The sequence below is a fragment of the Camelus ferus genome, chromosome 4, assembly GCF_009834535.1.
Source record: "Camelus ferus isolate YT-003-E chromosome 4, BCGSAC_Cfer_1.0, whole genome shotgun sequence".
Lineage (NCBI taxonomy): Eukaryota > Metazoa > Chordata > Mammalia > Artiodactyla > Camelidae > Camelus > Camelus ferus.
In genome coordinates, this window is record NC_045699.1 from 73449595 (window position 1) to 73475622 (window position 26028).

The window sequence follows — 26028 nt, forward strand, 5'->3', positions numbered from 1 at the left end:
TACACAGCACCGCACTCGGCCTGTGGGTCTGAGCCCCAAATGCTGCTACTCACCCCTCCCCGGGCACCACTGCCCTTTCTGGGCTCCCACCGCCCGCAGGCGTTGTGGGACCTGCTGGGGCTACAGACCGAACCCAAAGCAGCTCCCTGCCGCCTCTCGTCTACCCGGGCTGGGGAGCTGCCAACGCCGAGCACAAGCGCGTGCTTCAGGCTTCGGGATTGCTGAGGCGCGTGTGCGGGGGTGGGATGCAGCCACGAAGCCAAGTTGGCACCCCCTCCGGGCTCCCACATCCTCGAGGGCCAGAACCTCCCGCACGTCTTGGAAGCCGCGGGTGCGGAGGTGCCAGACGGAAACCCATTCATGCCTCCGAGAGGCAGCCCCCAGGGACGCCTGCGCTGTGGACAACTGTGCCTCCACTTCCCTGGCGGGAGCCCCTTCCCCTACGCCTTTACGAGAGCAAGCTTTGGAGGAGAGCCTGGCTCCTTTCCTTCAGGGTAATTTGTGCAGAATTTGGGGGAAATAAAACTGTGGGTCTTGTTCACAAAGTATTCAGTTTCAGGGCAGCAACAGCAGGGCGTTAACTCCAGCCCAGGGTGCGTCTGAGCAGGGGCCCCCCGTGCCTGCAGGGGCCCCACACCCGGAGGCTGGCCGGGCTGTCCTCCCGCCTCACCACGGACCCCCAGGCTGAGACCCTGGCTCCCCCCCACAGACACGAGACCCGGACTTCCCTGCCTCCAGCCGGCCGGGGTACGGGACACCGCATGTTCTGCTCGGGGACCGCTTTACAAAGCAGCGGGGTGGCTCAGGGCAGATGCTGGCATTTGCCTGCAGAAGCTGCGAGGGGTGGGGCGGGTCCTACCACGTCGTGGTGGGGCGGGAAGTCGAAGGTGTGCTCGGCCGCCAGCAGCCGGCCGTAGGCATAGTCCTCATGCGCCCGGTTCCCGTAGGCCCCGCAGTAGTCGTAAGGCAGCACCTGGGGAGGAAGTGGGGTCGGCAGCCGTCCTCCCCTCTCCCCCTCCCTCGGGACATCAAGGACCAGGACAAGGGCGGGGCGGTGGCGGGCTCAGGGGTTCCATCAACCTTGCACAAATGACACCGTAATCTCCGTGGTGGTGGGAAGGGCAGGCTGAGCCGGCTGGGGTCCCAGGAGGACGGAGCAGTGGGGGTGGGCTTGAGCGCGGAGAGATGGGGAAAGACGGGGCTGAAGGAGGCAGGGCCAGGTCGGCTGGGACCCTGAGGGGCCGAGCCACGGCTTCCGACTTAATGCCAAGGCGGTGGGATGAGACCCAGGGATCAGCTCGCGGAGGAAGAGGGCGACAGAGTTGGGGGTGGGGTAGCAGCAACGGTGGGTCCAGATGCTGTTGCCATGACGATCAGGGACCAGGTCCTGCTCTGAGCCAAGCCCTGCTCAAAGGGCCTTGCGCCCCTAAGGAGGGAGGGCCCTTCTACAGCTGAGGAAACAGAGGCTCAGAAAGACTGAAACTTGCCTCAGGTCAGAACCCTGACGGCCTGGACGACCCTGGGTGGGGGGCCCTGGAGGCTGGCTTCTCAGCCACCACTTGCCTTGGCCTCTCCCGCGCTCTGCCAGCTGCTCCCAGAGATGCCCAGAACCCAGCACGCCGCTCTCGGCCCTACTCCTGCTAGCGGAGGCCCTCCTCCTCCTCTTCCCCGCTCCCCACTCCTAACTCTGCCGGAAAAGCGTGAGCAAGCCAGTCAATTCTCACCTCCCAGCAGGGCCGGCCCTGCCCAGTCTCCTTCGTGGGGGAGAGCGGGTATGAAGTTCTGAGTCAGGCCCCTCTGCTCCCTCAGCGTTCCCCTCCCCGGCTCAAGCCCTGGAGTCCAGGGACAGGCCTGTATGGAGTCTCTGCAGGAAGTCATCTCCCTGGCCCCCCAGGTGGCTCCCATGGGCCCCTGAGGCCCCTGCAGGGAAGTCCCGGCCTGCTCTCGCTCGGCCAGGGAGCCCTGGAAGTGGGGGCGTCCAGTCACCCGGGGCCCTGGACTCCCAGGACGGCTCCTGGGTGGGGGCTGCAAAGCCTGCCCATCCTGGGACCAAGGGTGCGTTCCTGATTCCTGCTCTGGCCTCGGCGGGCTGGCCACGGATCCTGAGGGAATTCCAGGGCAGGCCAGGATGGAGGTGGTGGGCTCTGCAGAGAGCTGCTCGGGGAGGGGTCTGCCCAGGCCCCTCCTCTCTGCCAACCCCGGAGGAGCAGAGGCCGAGGCCCGCAGGAGCTCTGGCCTCCACATCACCTGACAGGCCCTGGCACTTGCCTTGGGACACAGTTGCTATGGAGATGAGATAGGTTGCCCTGGAAGGCGACTGGTGAAAAATAGCAACGGGGAAGGGATTTTAATTTGTGCAAATCTGGATCTAGTGCTGTCCGCCTGGTTGGACCCGAAGCGTCGCATCACCTGCTCCAAGACCCCAGGCCGAGGGTTTCACAAGCAGGATGGTTTTGATAATTTTCTCTGAGAGTCTAACAGGCCCTGGGAGGCCCTGGGTGGAGGAGTGGGGCGCCCCCATAAGGGCACCCAGAGGCCAGGATGCAGTGAAACTCCAGCTTACAAACTAACACGTGGAATGCATAATTTTGTGCTAAATCCTCCCATTAACATTAACAGCTGCAGTTGCCAAAAATATCTGAACAAAATTATGAGAAGATGCTCTAATTTCTCCTGTAAACTGGGGGAGTCTTGTGCACGGCCTCCCCACTCTGGGACGCCGGCTTTCCCGGGCCCCTGGCCCGTCCGGCTCACTGAGCGCTGACCGCACAGCGGCCCCCTCGGGCGGGGAGGAGGGGGAGTGGGTGGGGGTCGAGGGCAAGGCCCCGTTGGTGGTGTGACCACTGGGCCCTGGGGCCTACTCACCGGCGTGGCGCCTTGGGGACTAAACCATCCCGGCCGCTCCCAGCCGTGCCGCTCCTGGAACACGCAGCCTCGCACGAGGAGCTCCTGGGCGGGAAGGAGAGCAGGCACGCTCAGGCCTGGCTGGACCCCAGAGCAGGGCAGGGAGTGAGCGGCGCCATCACCTTGTCCCCGGGGCAGAGGGCCAAGAGGTCCTGGCGCTCGGAACCAGGACCCACGCCCAGGCTCTGACTCCAGCCCCCAGCACCCCACTGTGCCCTCAAGAATCCCCAAAGTGCAGAATTAGCTTCTCTTAAGGACTGAATTGCATCTTCCCCCAATTCCTGTGTTGAAGCCCTAACCCCCCGTGTGACTGTGTTTGGAGAGAGAGCCTGTGAGGAGGGAATCAGAGTGAAATGCGGCCCTAAGGGTGGGGCCCAGATCCTGAAAGGAGAGGAGACGCCAGGGCTCACTCTGCTGGGAGGTGACACAGCGGGAAGGCGACCGTCCGAAAGCCAGGGACAGAACTCTCACCGGGACCGGTCAGCGGGCACCTCGACTCTGACACCCCAGCCTCCCAAGCAGAGAGAAATGAGACTCTGACGTCCAGCTCCCCGTCTGTGGGACCTGTCACGCCGCCTGAGCAGACTGGTGTTCCCTGTGACCCAGCAACGCCACGGCAGGTGCGCACCCAGGAGGAGCGACACCAGGGGGGTGTACAAGCCCACATGCACACGCGGCACAACAGCCAAGAGGGGAGGACAGCCCACTGAGTGGGGTCCACCCGCACGACGGGATGTTATCCGGCCTTAAAGAGGAAGGACGTCCGACACCTGCTGCCTTGGAGTTGAACCTCAAAAACAGCAGTGAGGAGCAGAAAGCAGTCACAAGAGCCTCGTGGTGCACGCAGCCTTTTATGTGACATGGCAGAGCAGGCCGGTCCGGAGACAGCAGCAGACTAGCGGCCTCCCCAGGCTGGGGGGGCGGGGGGGAAAGGGGAGTTTCTGCCTCACAGCTCCGGGGTTTCCTTCGGCGGCGATGAAAACTCTCTGCAACCAGACGGCGGTGATGCTTGTCCACCGTCATGAATGGACTTTATCCCCCTGAAGTGGGGACTTTAAAATGGTTAAAATGGCAGGTTTTATGTTACGTGTCCTTTAGCACAATAAAAAAATTCTAGCAGACACAGTAAAGTAACATTGTGGCAGATGTCTCTGAAAATATATTTGGTTTGGGGGAGAAAAGAATCTCGGCTGTCAGGTTTGGAAGGGCCCTGTGCCGGCACGGGGGTGTCCAGAGCCCAGGCAGAGGGGGCTTCGGGAGCTGAGTCTGGCAGGGACATTCAAGTGCCAGGACCTTTGGATGCCCGAGGCCGGGACGGCCTGCACCACCCCCTCCTCCCTGAGGACCACTGAGACCTGGAGGGGAGGGGGCGTCAGGTCACGTGCCAACCGGTGACACCTGACACGTCCTCCCTGGGTGTCCGAAGGGGTGGCAGCCAAGGACACAAAATCCACTCCCCTCCAGCGAGCGATGGAGACACGTCCACCCGAGACGAGTCACCTTTCCAAGGAGGGAAAACGGGGGAGCAGGCTCCACTACTTAACAAGACCCACGCCCCAAATGGGGTACCGCGAGGAAGAGGTGTGGAGGCATGGGCAGAGGCCCGTTCCTCGCCGGGGGCGGGGTGCTGCGTCCCCTCCGGGCAGCACCGCGCCGTGAGCAGCCGGTCTGAGCCCATCGCCTGCCGCTCCAGTGCAGCAGGCCCCGCGTTCCTTGGGAGGCCGCTGAGCTGCGGGGACGGCGCGGGCGGTTAAAGCCCGGGGGCAGGCTGGGGGGAGCCCGAGGCCACGTGGGGGCCCCAGGGTTCCCAGCTGGCCCTCTAGGCCAGGCCAAAGGGCAGAGCCGCCCAGGAGCCCAGGATGTCTCCGTCCTCGGGGGGCACAGCAGACCCCAGCCCCCCTGCCTCGAGTCCCAGTGGAGGAGGCTCCTTCTGCTTAAACGCCGCCTGCGCCCGAGCCTGCCCCCCTGTCTCCTGCTCCATCCATCCAGCCCACAGACGTTCCCTGAGCGCCTATCGAGAGCCTGTGCTCAGAGTGCCTGGGGCACAGCTCCTGTGGGCAGCGTCCTGGGAGAAGGTAAGCAAAGCCTAAAGCACAGGAGGAGGTGAGGGCAAGGAGGGGATGGGGGTGAATTGGGTTTAGAGGGGGGATGGGAGTGCAGGGAAGGCGCCTGGGGTGTCAGGGGCTTCGGAGACTACACAGGGGCAGGGCCCGGGAAGGGCACCTGATGATGGGTTTCACTGCATAAGCAGAAGTTCACCAGGGAGGACCGACACCCCAGGCAGGCTCCGCAAGCAGGCGCAGGTCTCCCCAGCCCGCTGCTGTCTGGCCACACCCTCCTGATGGCGCCCTGCCCGCGCACCCGCCCCTGGGGACCCCCTACTGTGCTCCGAGCACGTTCCGTCAGCCACCACGCCATCTCACCTGCCCTGTCCCCTCACACCCTGGGCGCCGTGAGAGCACCCACAGCTCGTAGGGGGCAGGTGCTGGTCAGGGGTGTGGTACCTCGTGCAGGGGGCCCCTCCTCATGTTGCGTCCGGCCAGGGGCTCATCGTGGGGGAAGACAACGGAGTAATTCTTGGCGTAGGACTCGTGGCTGCGCTCGCGAATCCAGCGGCTGTGGTCTGTGAGCGAGTGATGGAAGCGCCTGTCGTGGATAGAGGGGCCGGTCACTGCCTCGGGGAGGGCCAGCCAGGGACCGAGCGCAACTGGACCCTCCAGGGTCCTCAGTGAGGCTCAGGCATTTGGAGGGGGATGTTCTGTCCTCCCACCAAGGGGCCTTGAGCAGCCCCCAAACCTTGGAGAGCTCAGCCTCCTTGCCTGCACCCCCCCCCCCACAGCTGTGAGGAGCAGTGAGCGGACACTGCGGGTGCAGGGCCCCAGGCTGGGGACGTGCTCGGGGCTGAGCCGCGCTCCTGGTCCCCGACGCGGGCACTGGGCTGAGCAGGCCGGGAAGACGGGCCCAGAAGCCCAGAAGATCTGGTGAACGTTAACATGAGGGGTCTTCGGAGCTTGGGGTCAGCAGATGTGACAGAGTGCCCCTTTCTCCTCGCTGCCCCTCAGGTCAGACCCCCCAGGAGGTGCGGAGGCTCAGGAGAAACCTCAGCTGCGTCCGAGAACACCGCCCCCGGGGACGGTGTGACCGGGATCCCCGCAGGTCTGTCCCCGTGCTCCTGGGGCGGCATCAGGCGCAGCCACTTCACCCCCTGGTGATGTCTGGCTCCACCCGGCGAGCCCCACGATACTTCCTGCTGAGCTAAGAGGCCCAGCACGTGTCCTGTGGCCCAGCCCCCGCCCCCAGCCTCCAAGTGGGCAGAACAGCCTGGGCCACCCAATAGCCCCTCCGTCTGGCCCCCCGGGACCGGCCACAGCCGCCCGAGCCAGGCTGTGCACAGGCGCCCCGCTCACCACAGCCCCCGCCTGTCCCCCACGTTCACTCCCCACCTGTGGGCATGTCACACGTCCTCCAGGGCCCACCTTCTCCCAGCTGCGTCCCCATCAGTGCCTCTGTCCTCAGTGACTCCTGTCTGAGCTCCATCGGGGGTACCTGACCCTCGGTTGGCCCACAGTCCCAGTCATCACGACGTTCTGATCTGGGCGGGGGACGGGCTACCGATGCGAGAGTTAGCACTAACAGATAATACTTGCGGTCGTCATTATCGTTTAGGGAGCCCTGTTCCAGCGCACGCCGGGGCGGAGTGCCAACTGCAGGAGCCCCTGGCAGCCTCGGAGCGGCCTCATGTGCGGGGCCCCTGGTCTGACTCGCTCCACACGAGGAACCCGCCTGCACCCGTGCGGGGCTACATGCGCTGGCCCAGGAGCTTCCAGCACACACTGCAAGAGAGGGAGCCACGGAGCTGGCTCAGAGGTCCGGGGGGTCCCGGCGGCAGCACTTGGGTGGCAGGAGCCGTGAGGGGACAAGGTGGAGTCTGGAAACTTGTGGCAGGCTTGGGAGAGGCCGAGCCAGGAAGGGAGGAGGCCAGGAGGCCTGCCCTCCACTGCCTAGTCCGTGGTCAGACTCACCCCCAGGCACCAGGGGCCACGTGGCTTTCAGGATGGGGTGTGGTCACCCTCCCAGCCACTCTGAGGAGCCTCAGTTGTCTTCTCAAACCCCCTGGGTGGCAGGGACAGAGGAAGGAGACAGGGCGGGGACAGGGCTGGGTGATCCCTGCATGGACAGATCCTGCCTGACCCAGTAGGCGCCGGCTGGCCAGGACTCTGTGACCACTCTGCACACATATCTGTGGGCATCAGGGCAAGGACACTCAGCCCAGGCAGAGAGTAACCGAGGATCAGCGGAAGGACCGCTCCCCGTGGCCCACACGGGCCTGACCGCCATGTCCACCTGAACATGAGCGGGCAGAGGGACCTGCAGCTGGAGGCCGGGGCCAGCATCCAGCCACCCACCCTCCTGACATAGTAAGGAGCGACTCCTCCTTCCCCGGCTGCCGGGACCCCAAGGACTCCCTGAAAGTAACACCCTGGGCGCCGCCTGTGCAGGCCCTGGGGAGGCGCCCCTCCTGTGAACCTCAGACTCCCCCCCCGGAGCCAGCAGATCATTGTTCCCACTGCATGCATGGGGAAACCAAGGCCAGAGAGGAGGAGGGACCAGCTGAGGGCCACACAGCCAATAGGTGGTGGGGCTGGGACGACTGAGAACCCACTTGGGTTTCGCAAAGGGCTGCCACCTCGGCCACGCATGAGGCACCTGCCATGGCCTGGAGGCCACCTGGTGCCAGGCCAGCCCCAGGAGCCTCACACGCAGCCCAGGGTGCAGACGCGTCCTGGACCCCGCCCTGGGCCCTGCCCGCCACAGCCTGACGCCCGGGTCCCTGAGCCCGTCCTTCTGGGTGGAAGGTGAGGGGGTGTCGCAGCCGCGTGTTGCTGGGACCTTCCACTGGGGACAAGCACTGAGGCTCTTTTTCTTCTCAGGTTTTTGGTGACTTCCTGATGCAGCTCCCTCATTCCCTGCCTCTGCCTCCCTCACAGGGTCTCTGTTTCATCTCCTCCCCAGGCCCTCAGGCCCAGGGAAGCAGAACATCTCATTAGTGCTGAAAGGCCCCGGGTGCTGGTGGTGGCAGCCGCCAGCATGGGGCGGGGGCGGGGCAGGGGCCCTGGGTGGATCCGAAGTTCCACGTCAGTGACCGCTCGGGCTTGGATGCAGTGAGCCGGTCGTCTCCTGGGTGCGCTGCCCAGCCAGAGGGTGGGCGGACGAGATCGCAGCCCCCACCCCTACCCTCTGGGCCCCAGCACTCGGGCTCCTTCCCCAGACCCTCTGCCTTCCAGCCTGTGACCCTAGGCCCCGGCCAGGCCGGGGCAGAAGTGGGAGCTCTGCCTGCCTTCCCCACCCCCACCCCGGCAAACCAGCCCGCAAGATGCTCCCATGAACGTCTCAGCTCGCGATAAGAGGCAGCCGATGAAGGCACAGACCCCCTGAGAGGGAGCTTCACCGGCCTGAGGGCTGGGGCTGATGGCTGCACGCTCTGCGTCCCGCCCTCCCTGCAGCACCCTCCACCAGCCCGGCCTGGGAGGTGGGCAGGAGCCAGCACTGCTCCGCGGAGGCCCCAGGCTGGGCCGAGGGCGAGCCCGGGGCCCTCCCCTTCCTGGGCTGACGCCTCTCCCCCTTGGGCGGCTGGGGACAGTGGACAGCCCTGCAGGCTTGGAAGCAAGGTCCCTGCCCACTCTGGCCTGCCTGCTGGGTGACCTCAGGCCAGTCACCTCCTGGCCTCGGCACCTCTATTTTGCTGTTTGTGGGGCGGGGGTTGCACTGGCCTATCCCTGAGGCCTCTTGCAGCTTTATCATTTCTGGAACATTCCTCTCTTGGGAGAGCGGTGGGCACAGCCCCAGACAGGCTCTGAAGCAGCGCCAGAGCAGACCACACTGTGCCAGGTGCCGCGGAGCGGGTGGCAGTGGGGGGGATCTCAGTCTGTGTCTGTCTGTCTCTGTGGGGGCCAGACATCCCCCCCCCAAGGGATGTAATGTCCTCAACAGGCCAGGAAGGGACGAGGTTAGCAGCAGGGGAGGGGGCTGTGCCGAGCCCCACCAGCACCTCCAGCCCTGCTGGGCAGCTGGGCTCTCCCCAGGGCGGCTGTCCGCCAGGAGCGCTCACAGCAGAGCTGGCTGAACACCCACAGAGGCCTCTCCAGGCTGCTGCCTCGACCGCCACCTGCAGTGCCCGGGCCACGGACTGCCTCCTGGGGACCAGACCCCAGTGCCACCGAGGCCCACCCTCCAGACCCTGCCGGGGGGCGCCTGCATCTCTGCCCCGCCTCGTGAGGGCTGTGGGCAACCAGGACGCCTCCCAGCTCGGATGCCAGCACCCCGCGGCCTCAGCTCGGGTTGGCTGAGTGTTTCCGTGTGCAGACCAGACGCCGGGCCTTCCACCTACACCAACGTGCTCGACGCTCCCAACGACAGTTACAGCACGCGCATCACAGCCCGGGTTACAGGGGAAAAGGGTGCTGGGCGTGGGGTGCGATTTATTCCAGCCACCCCAGGAGTGAACGGTGCCTGACATCTCGCTCGCTCCTCCCTGACAGGCACACGCACAAGCAAGCATCACCGCAGCGCAGCCCGCTCCCGGGCGGCCTACGCCGTGCCGCCTGCTCCCCAGGCCTCAGCCTCCCATCTGCAAAGCGGGACGGTGAGGTCCTGCTGCCAATCCCAGAGCTGCCTGGTGGGTCAGGCAGGACCCCGGGACCAGACGTCCCGGGAACTGTAAAGGGCCCCGGATCTGCCAAACCCAGGCACCCCGCAGCTCGGCCCCCGACTGGCAGCCTGCCTCCCTTTCCTTCCTTACTGCCACCTCTTCCAAGAAGCCCTCTAGATTTCAGGGAAGGCTCCTTTCTAAACAGCTCTTGATGTGTGCCGTCCCTGCCCTGTCCGTGGGCGGCCACCCCGCCCACAGGTGCCCGCACACTCGCCTGATGTCATAGCCGTGCATGTCCTTCTCCGGGCGCCCGTGGACGATCCAGTGGGCCAGCTCCTGCCCACAGCCCCCGCCCAGCATCATTCCTGGCAGGGGCAGAGCCTCAGGTCTGCAATCCACCCCCGGGGCCCCTGTACCTCACTCCCATGCCCCTCCCATCTCCCTGAGCAGCATCAGCTCCTAAGCCCTGGGTCTCACACCTGGGGTGTCTCCTAACGGGGCCTCACCCGCTCCCCACAGGCCAGTTGGTCCCCACCCCTGTCAGGGGCCACGTGCTCCTGGGCCCAGCCCCCACCCCAGGGCCAACTCAGCCCCTTCATTCACGAGGATGCCGAGGATGCTGGGTCAGGGCAGACGCCGCTGCCCGCACTCACCTGCACTGTTGAAGCCGCAGCCCAGGTAGAACCCGCGCAGCTCGGGCGCCTCCCCCATCAGGGGCTTGTGGTCTGGAGTGAATGACTCTGAAAGGGTGGGGAAGGCCTGAAGCTCCCTCCTGGCCACATGCTCCCGGGTGGGGTCTCCCAAGAGGGCATAACTGAGCGGGGGTGTGCTGCTGCCTCCGTCATCCAGACCCTCCCCATCCTCAAAACCCATCTCAACGCCCCTTCCTCCAGGGCGCCCCCTGACTGTCCCTGCCCCTCCCCCTGAGCTCCTTGGCCTTTACTACCAGAACTTTTGACCTGAGCCTGGCCTGAACTTCCTGCCTTGTGGGGTCCAGGTGTGTCTCGTGACTGTCGCCATTCTCCTGCTGGTGGGGCCTCTCCCTGAGCCGCCAGCACAGCACGTGGCTCCCCAGGACTGCATCACCTTCCTGCTGGTCACGGCAGGGCACTCTACCCACTGGACTGAGCACCCCGAGGGCGCGGACCGGGCTTTGCTCGCTGCTGTGACCTGAGAGCTAGTACAGGGCCTAGCGAATGTTCACTGAGTGACTAAAGGATTGTAAGTTCTTTGGGAGAGGGAACAAGCCTCCTGCTTCAGTCTGCTGCCAGCCTGCCACAGCAGCGGCCCGAATGCGGAGGGAGAGGGACCCTTGGGCAGAATTATAAAGAGCTCGGCTCTGCAGCTACAGTCCTGGGCGTGAAACCTGCTTCACCCACTAGAAGCCTTGGTTTCCTCACCTGTAAAATCAGGATTGTGGTACTTACCTCATAGGGCTGTTAGTCCATCTGCAAATATTTGCAGCCCACCTGTTTGTATCCAGAACTCAGCTGTGGGGGCAGCTCTGAACAAGACCAGTCCCACCCCTTCGGGGAGCTGACAGGAGAGTGAGGGGCACAGAAAGTGGAATGCTCAAATAAGCAGAAAAGAGAGTGTCTGGGCTGAACACACAATGGGTCAGGGGTCTGGAGTGGCTGGAGGGCTGGCCGCCCCGGCCGCCGCCTGGCACCATCATAACCCCGGGTTACTGTGTGGCTGTGCACATGGGTCTCATTTACTCTGTCACCAGGGAACTGGGGCCGTGGGTCAGAGCCGCCTGGCTCCCAGCTGGGTCTTAACCTCCCTGTGCACTGGTCACAAGCACAGCCCTGCTTCCTGCCCATGACCTGCGACCCCAGCCTCTGATTGTCAGCATCTGAGTTGAAGGAGGCCGCTAGCCCTGGGGACCTGGGGAAGCTTCCAAACAGCTCAGGGCCCCTGAGGGCAGAAAGGCCGCATGGAGGAGGGAGGAGGTGGGTCAGAGTGGAGGGCAGGAGGGGAGGGGGCTTCCCTGGGCCTGTGTGGAGGTCTGGCTGCAAGAGGCAAGGAGGGGAGGCCAGGAGGACGCTGGGGTGGACGCTGGGGTGGGCGCCGGGGCAGCCCGGAGAAGATGGTGGCCGGGCGGAAAGGAGGGAGCGGCCACGGTTGTTTGGGGATGACCCAGTGAGCACTTGAGGGTGCTGGAAATGTTTCCAGGAAGTTCTGAACAGCCTCACGAGGAATCTGAGGAGACAGCCAGCAGGAGGGGAGTCTGGAGGGCAAGGGTCACTGGATGTTTGACAAATGACTCAAGACGGGCAACTGGAGGACGCAGGCTGCACAGGGCCTCCCAGCAGTGCGGACAGGCTGCCACCTTGGCTCTGACCTAGCGACCCAGGAATGAGACGTCTGCCTGCCCCCAGCTTCCCCGAAGTCAAGGGGGCCTGGGAGTTCCGTGCTTTGTCCTGGAGGCCCAGGGCCACTGACCGGCACGTCCTCCCCGGCCAGGAGAGGAGCTGCTGTCCCCACGAGACCTCCCGCACAGCCAGGAAACCAGACCCCAGATGTCCTCACAGGCATGTCTCCCCCCAAGTGGGGCTTCATGGGGGCAGTGACCCTCGCCTAATTAAAACGAGAACACTCCCCGGGTTGTGCGTGCCCCTGGGACTGCTTCAGCCTGCGTTTCTCACTGCCAGTCCCACGCAAGCCCCGGGAAGCTGCCAGCAGGCAGTGAGTCATCAGCCCCCATCAGGCACCCTGTGCCCCAGTCCTGTCACCAAAGGCTCCTTCACGAGCCGAACAGATTAAAGCAGCCGGGGCTGGCAGCCGTGGAGACACCATGTGCACCGGCAAGGAGGGGGCTGGATTCCCCAGCCGGCCACAGGCTGGGCATCAGCTCCTGCCCCCTCTGTCCTCACTCCCTGCTCGGCCCGCGGGCACCCATTTGCTGGCCTGCCCTGCACATGTGGCTTCCTTGCCTCCCCCCACCTGTCACCCGTGTCACAGAGGAGGACACCAAGGCTCAGGGAAGCCAGGGCCTCAGACACAGTTTCCTCTCTGGCAATTCTCTTTCTAGATCTCTCTCTACCCCGGGCAGGCTCACCCCACCCGCTTCCTGCCTTTGTTGAGGACTAGGGATCCCATCGGAGCAGGAAGGCCAGGGGATTCCCAGGTGATGGTGCTGGAACCGCCCTGGGGCGGCCTGTCTCGGCCTGCATGGCCTCATCCCGCAGCCCCGCACGGCGCCATTCACCCCTCTGGGTTTGGCTCAGCGGTCCCCACTCTGGGGGACACACCCTGCACCCACCACCCCTGAACCTCCTATCCGAACACTGTCCCCACGGGTCCGCCCTGCCAGCTGTGTGCATCTACCTCTGGCCCAGGCGGGGTGCCCGTTTGAGGCGGGAAGCCCCATAAAAAGACTGGCAGGACCCCCAGGCAGGGCCACTACTCCCCTGCCCACACCATCCGGTTCCCTGGCCCAGCGGCTTTATCTCACTCTTTGCCTCTGAAACGGCTTACTTCTAGGAAAGTAGAACTTACCCCTAAAATTCTATTGGTTCCCTGAGCTAACTCCTGATTGGTCCATTTGTAGTACTTCATTTGCATGGAGCTCACTTCTGATGGGTTATTTCTCTCACTCCTGATTGGTCCATTTCTACAAAGCTTGTTCCTAATCAGTCAACTTTTGTTATACCTTATTTGCATAGGATGTTGCAAACTGTAAACTTGCAGCCTATAAAAGCCTGTGTAAATCTACAGACGGGGTCTAGAGCTTGGAGTGTTAACTTCTCCGGGCCGGCTAGTGTAATAAACCTGAGTTCTCCAACTCCCAGAGCGCTGCTTGGTCTCTCGCCCAGATCCAGGTAGCTGTTAACACTGAGCTGTTAACACCCTTTTCTGAAACACGTTAAGGCAGAGGGAGTGGCAATAAGTGATAAGGTGGGTGCCTGGCCCCTGGGACCCCTGGGCTCAGCCACACTCAGTCCTGCAGCTGAAATGTCTGGGCTTTAGGGCTAGCTTGGGCCCCTCTACCACCCAGAGGCCACCCTGTGCCAGGCCCCCAGGCCCGTGGAACACGTTCCCTCCGCTGCCCTGGTGCCCACCTCCCCGGGCTCCCACTACGCGAGCTCTGCCCAGCCTCCAGCAGGGCCCGTTGCTCCTTGTGTGCCCGGGCGGGGGACGGGGGGCGGGCACCCTGAAGTCGGGAGGGGCTGCGTGGACACTGTGTGCCCCTTCACACGGCATCTCTGCTCTCGTTGCCCCTGGGCTTTAAAACTGTATCAAAAACCCACCCAAAAAATTAAAAATAAAATCACATTCAAATCTTCTCCAGCTGCACAGCGTTTGGGACCCAGCTCATACTACTTGTGCAGCGGGCACGGCCTCCCCGACCCTGGGGTCCCTCAGCACCCTGGGCAACACCAGAATGGCCCTGTACAGGCTTTAGTCATTGAGAGGCTTTGTCCCTGCTGAGCTGGGAGTCACTCATGCAAGGACATGACACATCGATTTGGACTTTCAAAGTCTAGCCTGGCCGGCAGGCCCTGAAAAGATAAACCAGTGGCCTTGACTAAATGCTTCAGCTCTGGGCGTCTCCCCAGCGATCCGTGCGCACACTGGCCTGCGGGGCAGGGGCAGGGGCTGCGCCACACACCTCTGGGGAGGGGGCTCTCGGAGCTGAGCGCCTTTGTTCATGGCCCGCCTTGAGTCAGCTCTCCCAGGGGCCAGAGAGGAGGCCCCAGGCTTGGGCCTTTCCATGCTGTGTGAGCGTGTGGCCCTGCTGGCTGGCCGCCGAGGCCAGAGGACTGAGGGGTGAGACCGACTTGGAACTGGGGGTCTCCAGCCCTTTGAGAAGGGTGTCAGGAAAGGGCTTGGCTGGCTCCTCCTTTCCTGGCTCAGCCTCACAGGGTGCTGGGGTGGGGGGCTCATCCCATTTTACAGATGGAAACACCAAGTTCTAGGGGACTGAGCCTGGCTGGGTACGTCAGGACAGGCTTGCATGGGGGCGGGTGGGAGGGAAGAGGCCTGGCTGTGCGCCTGTGAGCACATTTCTGCCCTCCCCGATCTCACAGAGATCTGCCTGCAGAGAGGGGCGAGCATGGCCCTGGGCCCGGGACTGAGGGATAGCCATCCATGCCTGGATCAGGCCGGCCTCAGGGGGCAGCCCTCCCCCAGCTCCAGGCCTCCCCACTCACCTGGGCCACAGACTGTGGACTTAACCCCTGTCCTCTCCAGCACGGGAACCCGGCGGATGGCACCTTCAGTGTGCTGGGCGAACACATCCCAGTCCAGGTCGAAGAGGCCAAAGGCAAACTTGTCCGACACCTGGGAAGGTGGGCGGGGGACCTGGCCTGTGACAGCCGCCCCACCGGGAGGGCCTGGCCAGCCTCTTGAGTTAAGTGGGTGACAGGGCTGGGCTGGTCCCCTCTGGTCCCCTCAGTTTGTCTGCCCCCACTCTCCTCAGCGGGGCCTGTCTGCTCCCCCTTCTCTGCCCACTGCCCGGGCCCAGGCCCACCTGCTCTGACCTTGATTGTTACCATGGCCCCTGCCTGGTCGCGCTGCTCCCGGCCCTCCTTCATCTCATTCTCCTGAGTCAGATTGAGCCCTTTCTTGCTCTCAAGCCTCCCGTGGCTCCCCGTGACTCTCTGTGGCTCTCAAAGCCCTATGCGAGCAGGCCCTGCCCACATCTACCACTGACCTGCAGCCACCCTGACCTTCCTTCAGTTCTTGGAGAAGGGCGAGCTTGATCTGACCTCAAGGCCTTCACCGGCACCTGGAACAGCTCCCCTGGCCCTCTGCCTGCAGGGCTCTGTGCGGACGCCGTGTCCTTGGGAGCTCCGCCTGAGCACAGCCTGGAGGCCATCCTTCCCCTCCAGTCTCACTAGGCTAACTTCACTCAATGTGCAGATCACCATCCAAAACAGCACCATTTCCTGGCTTGTTTCCTGGGAGTCTCCCCACAAGAACACAGGTCTCCGGCGACAGGGACTTCTGTCTTGGCCTCCCTCTTTCCCCCAAAAGTAAAACAGTATCCGGCCCAAAGCCGTCATTTGCCATCCAGTTCACGGACTAAATGCACGGATGTGGGAGCTGGGGTGGCCCATACACGCTCGAAGGGCCGCTGGGCCCGCTTCAGCCCCGGAAGCTCCCAGGAGAACAGCCCGGGCCTCGGGGGGACAGAGCTGCAGCCACAGGGCGGGCGGGGGGGGGTGGTTGCTGGTGAACAGAAGGCTTAAATGTTTTCACCACTTTCTAAAGTCCTTGTTTTACTTTTTGCAGCCTCTGACTGTTGATGTTTTGAGGCAAGCCCTCCACCCGCCCCGGGTCTGGATCCGCCTGTGTGCCAGGTTCTCCGGGGACTGGAGAAAAACGAGTCCGACCTTGTTGGGTGGGGGACCTGCCATTTCTCAGGTGAGGGCCTGGGGCGCTCCAGGAGGGGAGGTCTCTGGAAGGCAGCATCTCCACGCCGAGACGCAGCTCCACCCCTCCCTCCAGCCCTCTGTCTCACCTCCTCCCAGAAGATGGGGTTGGCCTCATAGCCGCCCACAGACAAGGCATCCCCTTGGAGGCGGAGGTAGACCGAGGCGTCGTGATCACGAACATTGGGCATGTTCTAGAAGGCAGAGCAGAGAGGCCTGGGGGTCGGCCGGGCTGGGCGGTGGGCCCAGCACCTCCACCATGGGTCATAGGCCCATGCTGGGTCTGGGGCACCCCCCTCCTCCTCCCTGTAGGACCCTGAGGACAGAGTGGACCCAGGGTCTCAGGTTACACAGTGGACAACCACCCCTGTTCAAAGCCCCTAAAACAGCAGCACAAATGTAAGAAAGAGGAATGAAGGCGGGAGGGAGGGAAGAAAACCTATAACCCGCAGAGATAAGAGAACAGGGTTATGAACAGCAGACATGAGAACGTTAACCAACACTGGAGGGTGCAGAGTGGACAAAGGAGGGTGGTGACATAGCTCAGCATTGGGGGAGGGAGATGAAGAGTCAGGCCTCCCTCCATCCCCTCTGTCCCCTTTGTCCCCTCCAATCTGCAGAAGCTGAGCCTGGGGCAACCCCAGGTCCCTCCACAGGGGTGGTGTGTATTTGTGTGTGTGCACATGCGTGTGCATGAGCGCATGCCTGTGTGTGAGAGTGTGCATGCATGTGTGAGTGTGTGCACATGTGTGTTCATGTGTGGGTGCGCATGTGTGTGCATGCATGTACATGTGTGTGCAGGTGTGTCCGTGAGTGAGTGTGAGAGCATTTGTGTGTGTGTGAACAGGAAGTCAGACTAGGGTTTCTCAAAGCAGCTGGACCCAGATCCCCTCCCTCCTGCCCTGTCAGCCACGGCCTGGCCTTGTCCTGCAGGGCCCTGAGGTCTGTCCCCAGAGAAATGGGTCCCCAGAGGCTCCAGGCTCAAGGATGGTGAGGAATGGGCTGTCCTCCCGCTGAAAAGTGGATTAGAGACTCTTCTGTGGAGACACTGAGTAGCCTGGAGAAGACTCCAGATGCTGACACTGAGGTCCCTCACCAAGAGAAGCGCTCACCCCTCAACCCTCTGCATGAGGCTCTCCTGACCCTGCTCCTCCAAGCTTCCAGTCAGCCTGAGGAAAGTCCCTCTTAAAAACAAAACCACACTGAGAGCTTCAGAGATACGAGAAGACGTGGTTCATAAAACAAGGTGCCGTAGGGGAGGAACAGTCCCAGACCGAGAAAGAGGGCTTCCAGTGAGGCATGAGCATCCAAATGGAAAGTTCAGCAGAAGGACTGCGCGCAGCCAGGAGCAGCTTCCAGACGTTAGGCTAAAACAGGGAAAGGCATGGAAACCAGGAGAGGGAAAAAAATACGGAAATTAGAAAGTGAATCCTGAAAGTCTGACACCCACCTTACAGGGGTTCCAGGAAGAGAAAACGGAGTAAAAGGAAAGTCAAAGCAAAAATCCAAGATGTTTTCTCAGATTAAAAATCAAGAATCCCAGACTGAAGGGCCCACACGTGCCCACCGAGTGCTGCGACTGGACCAGGGCTGCCATGGGGCCGTACCAGGGTGGAACGTCAGGACATGAAGTGACTAGGTGGGTCCTGAATAAACAAACATCCTCCCTCGAGGCTGGAAGACCTGGAGCAAGTCCTCAAAATCCTGACAACAATTTCAAATGCAGAGATCTTGACCCAGTCAATCCATCAACTGAGTATGAGAAAAGAATGCAGTTTTTTTTCAGACATTCATGGACACAGGAACATTTACTTCCCCGGGACCCCTTCTCAGGAAGTGGTCAGAGACCATGCCATGGATCCAGAGAGCAACAGATCCAAACAGAGCAGGGACGAGGAAGGTCCCAGGGTGACAGTCAAGCAGAGGCTGATGGAGAAAATTAGAAGCAGCAGGAGGGCCGCTCTGGGGCGGGAGATGGGACCTGGGGACTTGGTGTGACTTCCCCGCTGTGTGTGAGCACGCGGCAGATATTCCTGATGGGCGTTTGACAGATCTGTTGAGATGTTTGGGGGAACCTGTGACAGTTATGAGTGTAGATGCAAATATCCTTGACAAAATACTAGGAAACTGAATCCAGTAACATATAAAAAGGATTCTATACCATGCCCAATGGGATTTACACCAGGAATGCAAGGTTGGTTTAACATCTGAAAATCAATCTACGTAATACACCATATCGAGAGGTTAACGGATGGAAACCACTAATTACTTCAGTAGATGAAGACAAAGGCATTCGAAAGAATCCAACACTTTCCAGGACAAAACCACTCAGCATCTAGGGACAGAAGGGGACTTCCTGATAATGCGTATCTAAGAAACACGCACAGCAAATGCATACTTGTTTGCAGCTTTTCCTCGAAGACCAGGCCAAGAGAAGGATGTCTACACCCACCATTTAACATTGTACTGGAGCTCTGGGCTAGGGCAGCATTAGGCAAGAAAAAGTAATAAAAGGCATCCAGAGAGGAAAAGAAGTAAAACTATCTCTGTGTGCAGTGACGTGATCTTACATACAGATGATCCTAAGGAGCCCACTAAAAACAATTACACCTCATGAAATAGTTCAACGAGCTCACAGGACACAAGGTCAGTATACAACAAACAAACAAAAATGGCTACTTCTCTACACTAGCAGTGGACAATCGAAAATGAAATTAAGGAAATAATTCCATTTACAATATCATCATAAATAGTAAAATGCTTACAAATAAAGTTAACAAAAGAAGTGCAAAACTTGTTCTCTAAAAACTGGAATGGGAGGAGGGTGTAGGTCAGTGGTACAGTGCATGCCTAGCATGCATGAAGTCCTGGGTTCAATCTCTAGCACCTCCATTTAAAACAAACAAACAAACTCAATTACCTTCCCCCACACAAAAAAATTTAAAAACTAGAACATATTTTTGAAAGAAATTAAAGAAGATCTAACTAAACAGAAAGCCATCCCACGTTTATGAAACAAAGCTATTGATAAGATGATAGTTCTCTCTGAACTGACCTGCAGATTCAGCGCAGTTCCTGCCAAAACCTCAGCTGGCTCCTTGGCAGAAGTTGACAAGCTGATCCTAAAATTCATATGGAAATGTATGGGACCCAGAATCCTCAAAGCAATTTTTAAAAAGAATAACAAACACAGAGGACTTACACTTTTGATTTCAAAACTCACTAAAAAGCTACTATAATCAAGACAGACTGATACTAAAACTGGGCAGGAGACCTAAACAAGCAATTCTCCAGGGAGGACATACAAATGGCCAACAGGCACATGAAAAAAATGCTCAATATCACTAATTATCAGAGAAATGCAACTCAAAACTACAATGAGGTATCACCTCACACCAGTCAGAATGGCCATCATTCAGAAGTCCACAAATGACAAATGCTGGAGAGGGTGTGGAGAAAAGGGAACCTTCCTACACCGCTGGTGGGATTGTAGTTAGGTGCAGCCATTATGGAAAACAGCATGGAGAGTCCTCAAAAGACTAAAAATAGACTTACCTTATGACCCAGCAATCCTGCTCCTGGGCACATATCCAGAGGGAAACTTAATTCAAAAAAGACACATGCACCCCAATGTTCATAGCAGCACTATTTACAATAGCCAAGACATGGAAACAACCTAAATGTCCGTTGATGGATGACTGGATAAAGAAGATGTGGTATATTTATATAATAGAATACTACTCAGCCATAAAAAAGAATAAACTAATGCCATTTGCAGCAACATGGATGGACCTGGAGATCATCATTCTAAGTGAAGTAAGCCAGAAGGAAAAAGAAAAATACTATACAATATCACTTATATGCAGAATCTAAAAAAAGAAAAAGACAAATGAACTTACTTACAAAACAGAAACAGACTCACAGACATAGAAAACAAGCTTATGGCTACCGGGGTAGAAGTGGGTGGAAAGTGATAAATTGGGAGTTTGAGATTTGCAGATACTAACTAATATATACAAAATAAACAAGTTCATACTGTGCAGCACAGGGAGCTATATTCAATATCTTGTAGTAACTTATGGTGAAAAAGAATATGAAAACAAATATACGTGTGCTCCCTTTGACTGAAGCATTGTGCTGTGCACCAGAAACTGACACAACATTGTAAACTGACTATATTTCAGTAAAAATATACTTTAAAAAAAAGGCAGACTGGTACTAACATAAGGACAGACACATATAGATCAATGGACTAGAACTGAGAGTCCAGAAATAAACCCTCACGTTTACGGTCAGCTGATTTTTCACAAGGATGCCAAGGCAGTTCAGTGGGGAAAAGGACAATCTTCAACACATGGTGCTGCGACAACTGAACAGCCCCCTGCAAGAGAGGAAGGTGGGCCCCTTCCCCACACCACACACAGCATTTAATTTGAAATGGATCATAGACATAATTATAAGAGCTAAGATCATGAATTCTTAGAAGAAAATATGAGGACAAATCTTTGTGACCTAGGTTAGGAAACACCTTCTTATATATGACACCATAAGCACAAGGGACAAAAGGAAACAAATACATAAATTGCACTTCATCAAAATTAAGAACGTTTGTGTTGGCAGCAAGTTCAACAAGAAAGTGACAAGGCAATCCACAGAACGGGAGAAAATATTTGCCAATCATACGTCTGATAAAGGACCTGAATCCAGAATGTATGGAGAACTCATAATTCAATCAAAGGACAAATAACCTAATTAAAAATGAGCAACACACGTGAACAGAATTTCCCCAGAGAAGACGCACGGCTGGCTGAGAGGCACTGAAACGGCGCCCAGCGCCCTGAGTCACGAGGGAGGCGCGGCCCCAGCCGGCCAGGTGCCGCCCCGCACGCGCCGCTGGCGGCTCGAGTCCGAAGCACTGACGGCAAGGGCTGCGAGGGCGCAGAGACGTCAGGCCCCCACGCTGCCGCTGAGAACGTAGAGCGGTGCGTTGTTTCGGGAACAGCCCGACAGTCCTCAGAAAGGTGAGCACGGAGCTCCTCTGTGACCCAGCGGTCCCCCTCCAGGTGGGTGTCCACCCAAGAGAAGTGAAAGTGTGTGTCCACACAAACCCCGTACGTGGATGCTCACAGCAGCGCTACTCACGACAGCCAAAGAGTGGACACACGTCCATCAGCAGATGAATGGATAAGCCAATGGCAGTATCCACGAGCGTATTATTCAGCCATAAAGTAGAGTGAAATTCTGATCCACGTACCACAGGGATGAATCTTAACACCGTCACGCAGAGCGAATGAAGCCAGACACAAGAGACCACACCCAGCGTGGCTGCACTTCATTGGAAGTTTGAAACGGAAAAACCCATAGCGACAGAAATTAGGTCAGTGATGATCTGAGTTGAAGGTGGGGTGGGAAATGGGGACTGATTGTGTGTGTGGGGTCTTAGGGACAAAAGCAATGTTAGACAGGTAGATAAATGATAGGTAGATGGATAGAAACGGTGACAGCTACGTAGAAAACTGAACTGCTGGGGGAAACAAAAACTACTGCTAACTCCAGGAAACACAAAAAGTTGGACACTGTTTGCTCAGGAGTCAACAATATCTACGTTGTCATCGCACTGCAAATTCTGACTACTGACTTAACTAACAAGTGAACAAATAAACAAAGCAAAACCAAAGCATTTTAGAAAGCAAGCAGGGGTGGGAAGAGGCCCGCCTCCACCGAGGCTCCTCAGCCTCCCCCGAGCCCCTCTCTCAGGTCCCTCTGCCCTGGAGGTGGGCACAGCCGGTGTGACCCCTCTGCCCCACCTTTGAAGATATGCAGAGACCAAAAGGGACAGTGTGGCGGCTGTCCCTCCCTCCCACCCGAGTCTCCTAGTCATCTGGCTCCTCTGCAGAGCAGGAGTGAGAACGCCTGCTTGGAAGGGTTGCTGTCGGGAGGGGCACAGGAGGCCTCAGTGCCCGAGCACTTCAGAAATAATCACAGTGATGCCATTACCTCTACTGTCACTGCTCTAAAAACAAAACCAACAATATGCTGCAGCTCCATTGAGCAGGGCAGTGGGGACACCTGGTGGCCAGGGAAGCCCCTGACTTCCGTTCCAGCAGGATCGGCGTCCCCACTTCCCTGCCCTGGCAAGGCCCCAGCTGCCTCTGGGCGTCCAGCACACACTCAGCTCAGCCCCAAGGCACCCGCAGGGTACCCTCCCTGCCCTCTCCCCGTGGAAGCCCACCCTACAGGTACGACCCCAGCCCACAGGTGTCCCTTCCCCGACCTCAGCTCACTCCCTCCCATCTGCTTCTCCTGTCCCCGTTCCATCTGAATCCTGTTGGCTGCTTCCTCTAGGAAGCCTGCCTGATGGCTCCACGCTTCCAAGGTCTCTTCCTCTGAAGCACAGCTGGCTGGACCATCCCAGGCCCTTCGTCGCGGTCATTGTGGTCCTCCCCATGGCTGCCACCTAGTGAGCACCTGCTACGGGCCAGGCACTGTGCTCAGCCCTTCAGCTCTGTCACACGGTTCCTCCCGCCTCACAGCCCTATGTGGTAGCTACAGTTATCAGCCAGTTTTCAAAAAAAGGAAACTGAGTCTCAGGCAGCACCTTGCCTCACCAGGCTGGGTGTCGCACAGGTCAGGATGCAGACCCTGCGCCCCAGCACAACACACAAGCAGGCGGAGGCCAGGGGAGCTGCGAGCCCAGCGGGGAGCCCCCGGCCCACTGTGCTTGACGACGCAGAGACCGGGGCCGGAGAGGAAGTGAGGCGCTGGCAGAGCAGCCGGGACAGCATCCGGCTAGGACCAGGGCTGGGACAGCTCCTCAGAACTGGGGGTCCCTGGGGCAGCACAGCCCTCTGACCACCCAGGAAGAAGGACGAAGCGCACGTGGTTCGGTGGCCGAGACCTGATCCGTCACCGGCCAGCGCCAGGGCGTCCAGGCCCCCAGGGCCGTGCAGCCCAGCTCGGGACAGACGGCATCCTGCAGTGTCAGACTGCCAAGCCAGGGAGCTGAGCCACCAAGGGGTCAGACCACGTGGGAGGTCGGTGTCAGAGGCCTGCTCCTCTCCCAGACTCAGACTGCCCGGGTGCGGCCCCAGGAGAGCTGGCCTCCCAGACTCCCCAGGAGGAGCAGAGCATGGGGAACCTTGCCCCCGGCCCCAGATGTCCTCTTTTCTCCTGCTCAGAGTCTCGGGGGCTGGCGGCCCTCTCCTGCTGCCCCAGTGCAGCCTGGGGTTCCCAGCAGCACGCAGGGTGCCTGTGCGGGGGCAGTGTCTGTGACTAACATGAACACCCCAGCTTGGCTCTGACCTGAAAATTCACGGAGAGGGTCCCTGGGCCCCCTCCTGAAATCTCTGCTTCTTCCTAAAAGGGGCCTCCATGCCCGGCATCAGACACATCGGGGGATGGAGAGACTGAGGCCCCGGTCTGGGGGGTCTGGGGCTCTGTGGACGCCCGGAGGGCCCCCCCCCCCCGCAGGACACAGCCCTGCTCTGCCCCCGCCCAAGCTGTAGCCCAGCTCCTCAGAGCCCACTGCGGCCTGAGGGCGACCCCTGGCGGCCACCGGGGACATTCCCACAGAAGCGGGCCAGGACTGGTCCCACCGCGGGCGGGAGATTCCTCTGTCCTGGAGCCCCGCCCAGCGGGGCCCACAGCAGCGCCCAGGCCGAGTGAGCTGCATTGCGGCAAACGCGTCCATGAACGGGGAGCCCTATGCCAAGGGGCCCGCCCCAGCTCCCCATCCCCGCCACCACTAGGTCCACTAGCGGCCAGCCTGGGGGCCAGAGGGAAGCCAGGCTTGTCCAGGGCAGGGACGAGGCTCCAGGACCCGCTTTGCTGGGGTCCGACTCTAAACAAGGTCCATCTGGCCTTCCACTCTCCCCACACCCAGCCCTCCGGTGCCCGTCTGAACTACCTGTGTTTCTGGGCACCCCCTTCTCCCCCTCATCCCTTCTCTGCCACCCTTCAGATACCTCAGAAGACCCTTCAGACGTGGCCTCTGCTAGGCAGCCTCCCTGGTCCACAGGCCAGGAGCCCCAGTGGCCCCTGGGCTAGCCCCCTAGGGGCCCCGTCAGACTGCTTTGAAATAAATACGTCTACTTACTGGTCTGTACCCTCCCCCCAGCTCACCTGGGCAAGAGCTAGGTCCTCATCTCTGTTAGGGCCCCAGTTTCTAGAACAGGGCCTGGAGCACAGAGCCTACCCAGTCAATGATGGGGGCGGTTAGATGGATTAATACATGTATGGATGACGAACAAATGGAGGAGTGGGTGACGGGAGAGACGAATGGGTAGAGGGAGTGACGGATGGCTGGATACAAGGAGGATGGACAGATGAATGGATGGATAAACAGATGAACTGATGGACGGACGGATGAGGGGCTGGAGGGAGGAAAGGATGAACGGGTGGAGAACGGTGAGACGGACAAAAGGAAGGAAATGAATGGGGGGACTATGGATGGAGGGGAGGGAAAGAGAAGCGGTCAGTGACAAGGTGACAGGAAGGTACCAGCCACCAGCACAGGAGAGGGGAGAGGACAGGGGGCATGCAGGCCCCCCACCCCGCACCTCCCTTGGCAGAGGCGCCTCCAGGGCTCCCGGGAGGCTCTGAGGGCCGGGAAGCGAAGCGTGCCCTCCCAGACTGGCACCCAGGGCGTGTCTGGGAGCAGGTGAGCACTCAGGGGTTCCCAGAGACACCTGGGGCGCAGAGCACGGCCAAAGCCAGACTGGCCGCACCACGCAGGACAGGCTCGGGCGCCAGTGGGAAGCCACACGGCGAGGCCCGGGGGCCAGCGCCCTCGGCGGGGCCTGTGCTGCCACTGCTTTCTCACATCACCCGACACAGCCGGGGCCACGTGCCCATTTCACAGGTGAGGACACTGATGCTCAGGGAGGTGAGGGAACCCACGCGGGTCATGCCACCTGTAAGTGCTGGGGTTCAGGGCCAGGTCCCCACCGTGCCTGGGACCACCCACTCACCTGGATCCCCTCAATGCGCTCGGTGACGACATAGGCATGGTGCATGGCCACCAGCGGGACCTTGACTCCAGCCATCTGGCCCACGGCGCCCGCCCACACTCCTGCAGGCAGAGCACAGACAGCTCAGCTCTGCTGACACCTGGCGGGGCTGCCAGCCGGGTGGGCACTGGGCACCTCTGCAGGCCTGTCTGCAGTGACTCCCCCAGGTCACCCCTGGGCCCCCCTCCCTAAGAAAGGACAGTTTAGAGAGTAGCCAGCGTGGCCGCTCGGGAGCCAGGAGGAAGGCCATTCCCACCTGCACAGTTGACCACGCAGGGCGTCTGGACGGAGCCGTGCTCTGTCTCCACGGCCGCGACCCGCCGCACCCCAAAATCATCCGTCCGCACACGGATGCCGGTCACCGGGCAGTTCTCGATGACCTGGGAGCGAAAGGAGCTGCTGCCAAAGCCACGAGGGCTCCTTGACCCTCTCATCACCCCCAGTCCAGATGGGCCCCGGACCCCTGCTTTTCCTCGGGCAGACTTCACGTGACACCGTCAAGGAAGCTGTGTGACCACAGGACGGAAACTAAGCCCAACATTGCTTGACTTGGAGAACTTATCCCAGATACAGGGGCTTTTTGTAAAGTGACTTAAAAACAAAAAGGAGGGCTCGTGCGGCTGACAGGAGCTTGTGATCTGCTCTGGTGTAAGGGCGCACACCGGTGCCGCCTGGCTCCCTTCTGACGGCAGACGGGGCCTCACGGGGAGGCTCCGGCAGTGAAACCGGAAGGGCAACACTGAGCGCCTCTGGGGGTTCTCCTTTCTTCTTTTTTGCTCATTTATCTTTTCTAATTTTTCCCACAACTCTGTGTGTATTTGAGACAAAAGAAAGTTAAAATTACAGGAAATGATTTTAGGCAGGTTCTCTTGTCCAGCAGGGCCAGACTCAGGGAAGGGAGGAGAGCCGGCATCGCAGGCAGACCCGAGGGCGGCCGGCCTTCGCGGGAGCGGGTCCGAAGGCTCAGAGGCCCCACCTGGCTCAAGGTCTCCCCGCAGAGAGAACGCACCTGTTCTCTGGCCTTCTGCTCTCTGGGCTCTTGGGAGGACTGGGCTGGGAGCCGGGGACGCGGGGTTGGGCAGCCATC

The 26028-nt window shown here is 60.1% G+C and overlaps 1 protein-coding gene across 4 annotated transcripts in view; it reads right to left on the reverse strand.

Annotated features, from left to right (window-relative positions):
* SARDH (sarcosine dehydrogenase) overlaps nucleotides 1-26028 on the reverse strand; it is a 65373-nt gene that overhangs the window by 34223 nt on the left and 5122 nt on the right. For 3 of the 4 annotated variants that reach the window (XM_032478850.1, XM_032478849.1, XM_032478851.1), the window contains exons 6-14: nucleotides 25198-25321; nucleotides 24903-25003; nucleotides 16023-16127; nucleotides 14710-14839; nucleotides 10207-10293; nucleotides 9828-9918; nucleotides 5409-5550; nucleotides 2866-2949; nucleotides 860-973 (exon numbers count right to left, since the gene is read on the reverse strand). In XM_032478850.1, the coding sequence (XP_032334741.1) occupies nucleotides 860-973; nucleotides 2866-2949; nucleotides 5409-5550; nucleotides 9828-9918; nucleotides 10207-10293; nucleotides 14710-14839; nucleotides 16023-16127; nucleotides 24903-25003; nucleotides 25198-25321 (978 nt within the window). The remainder of the gene's footprint in view (nucleotides 1-859; nucleotides 974-2865; nucleotides 2950-5408; nucleotides 5551-9827; nucleotides 9919-10206; nucleotides 10294-14709; nucleotides 14840-16022; nucleotides 16128-24902; nucleotides 25004-25197; nucleotides 25322-26028) is intronic. The other variant, XM_032478852.1, reaches the window with a different exon arrangement.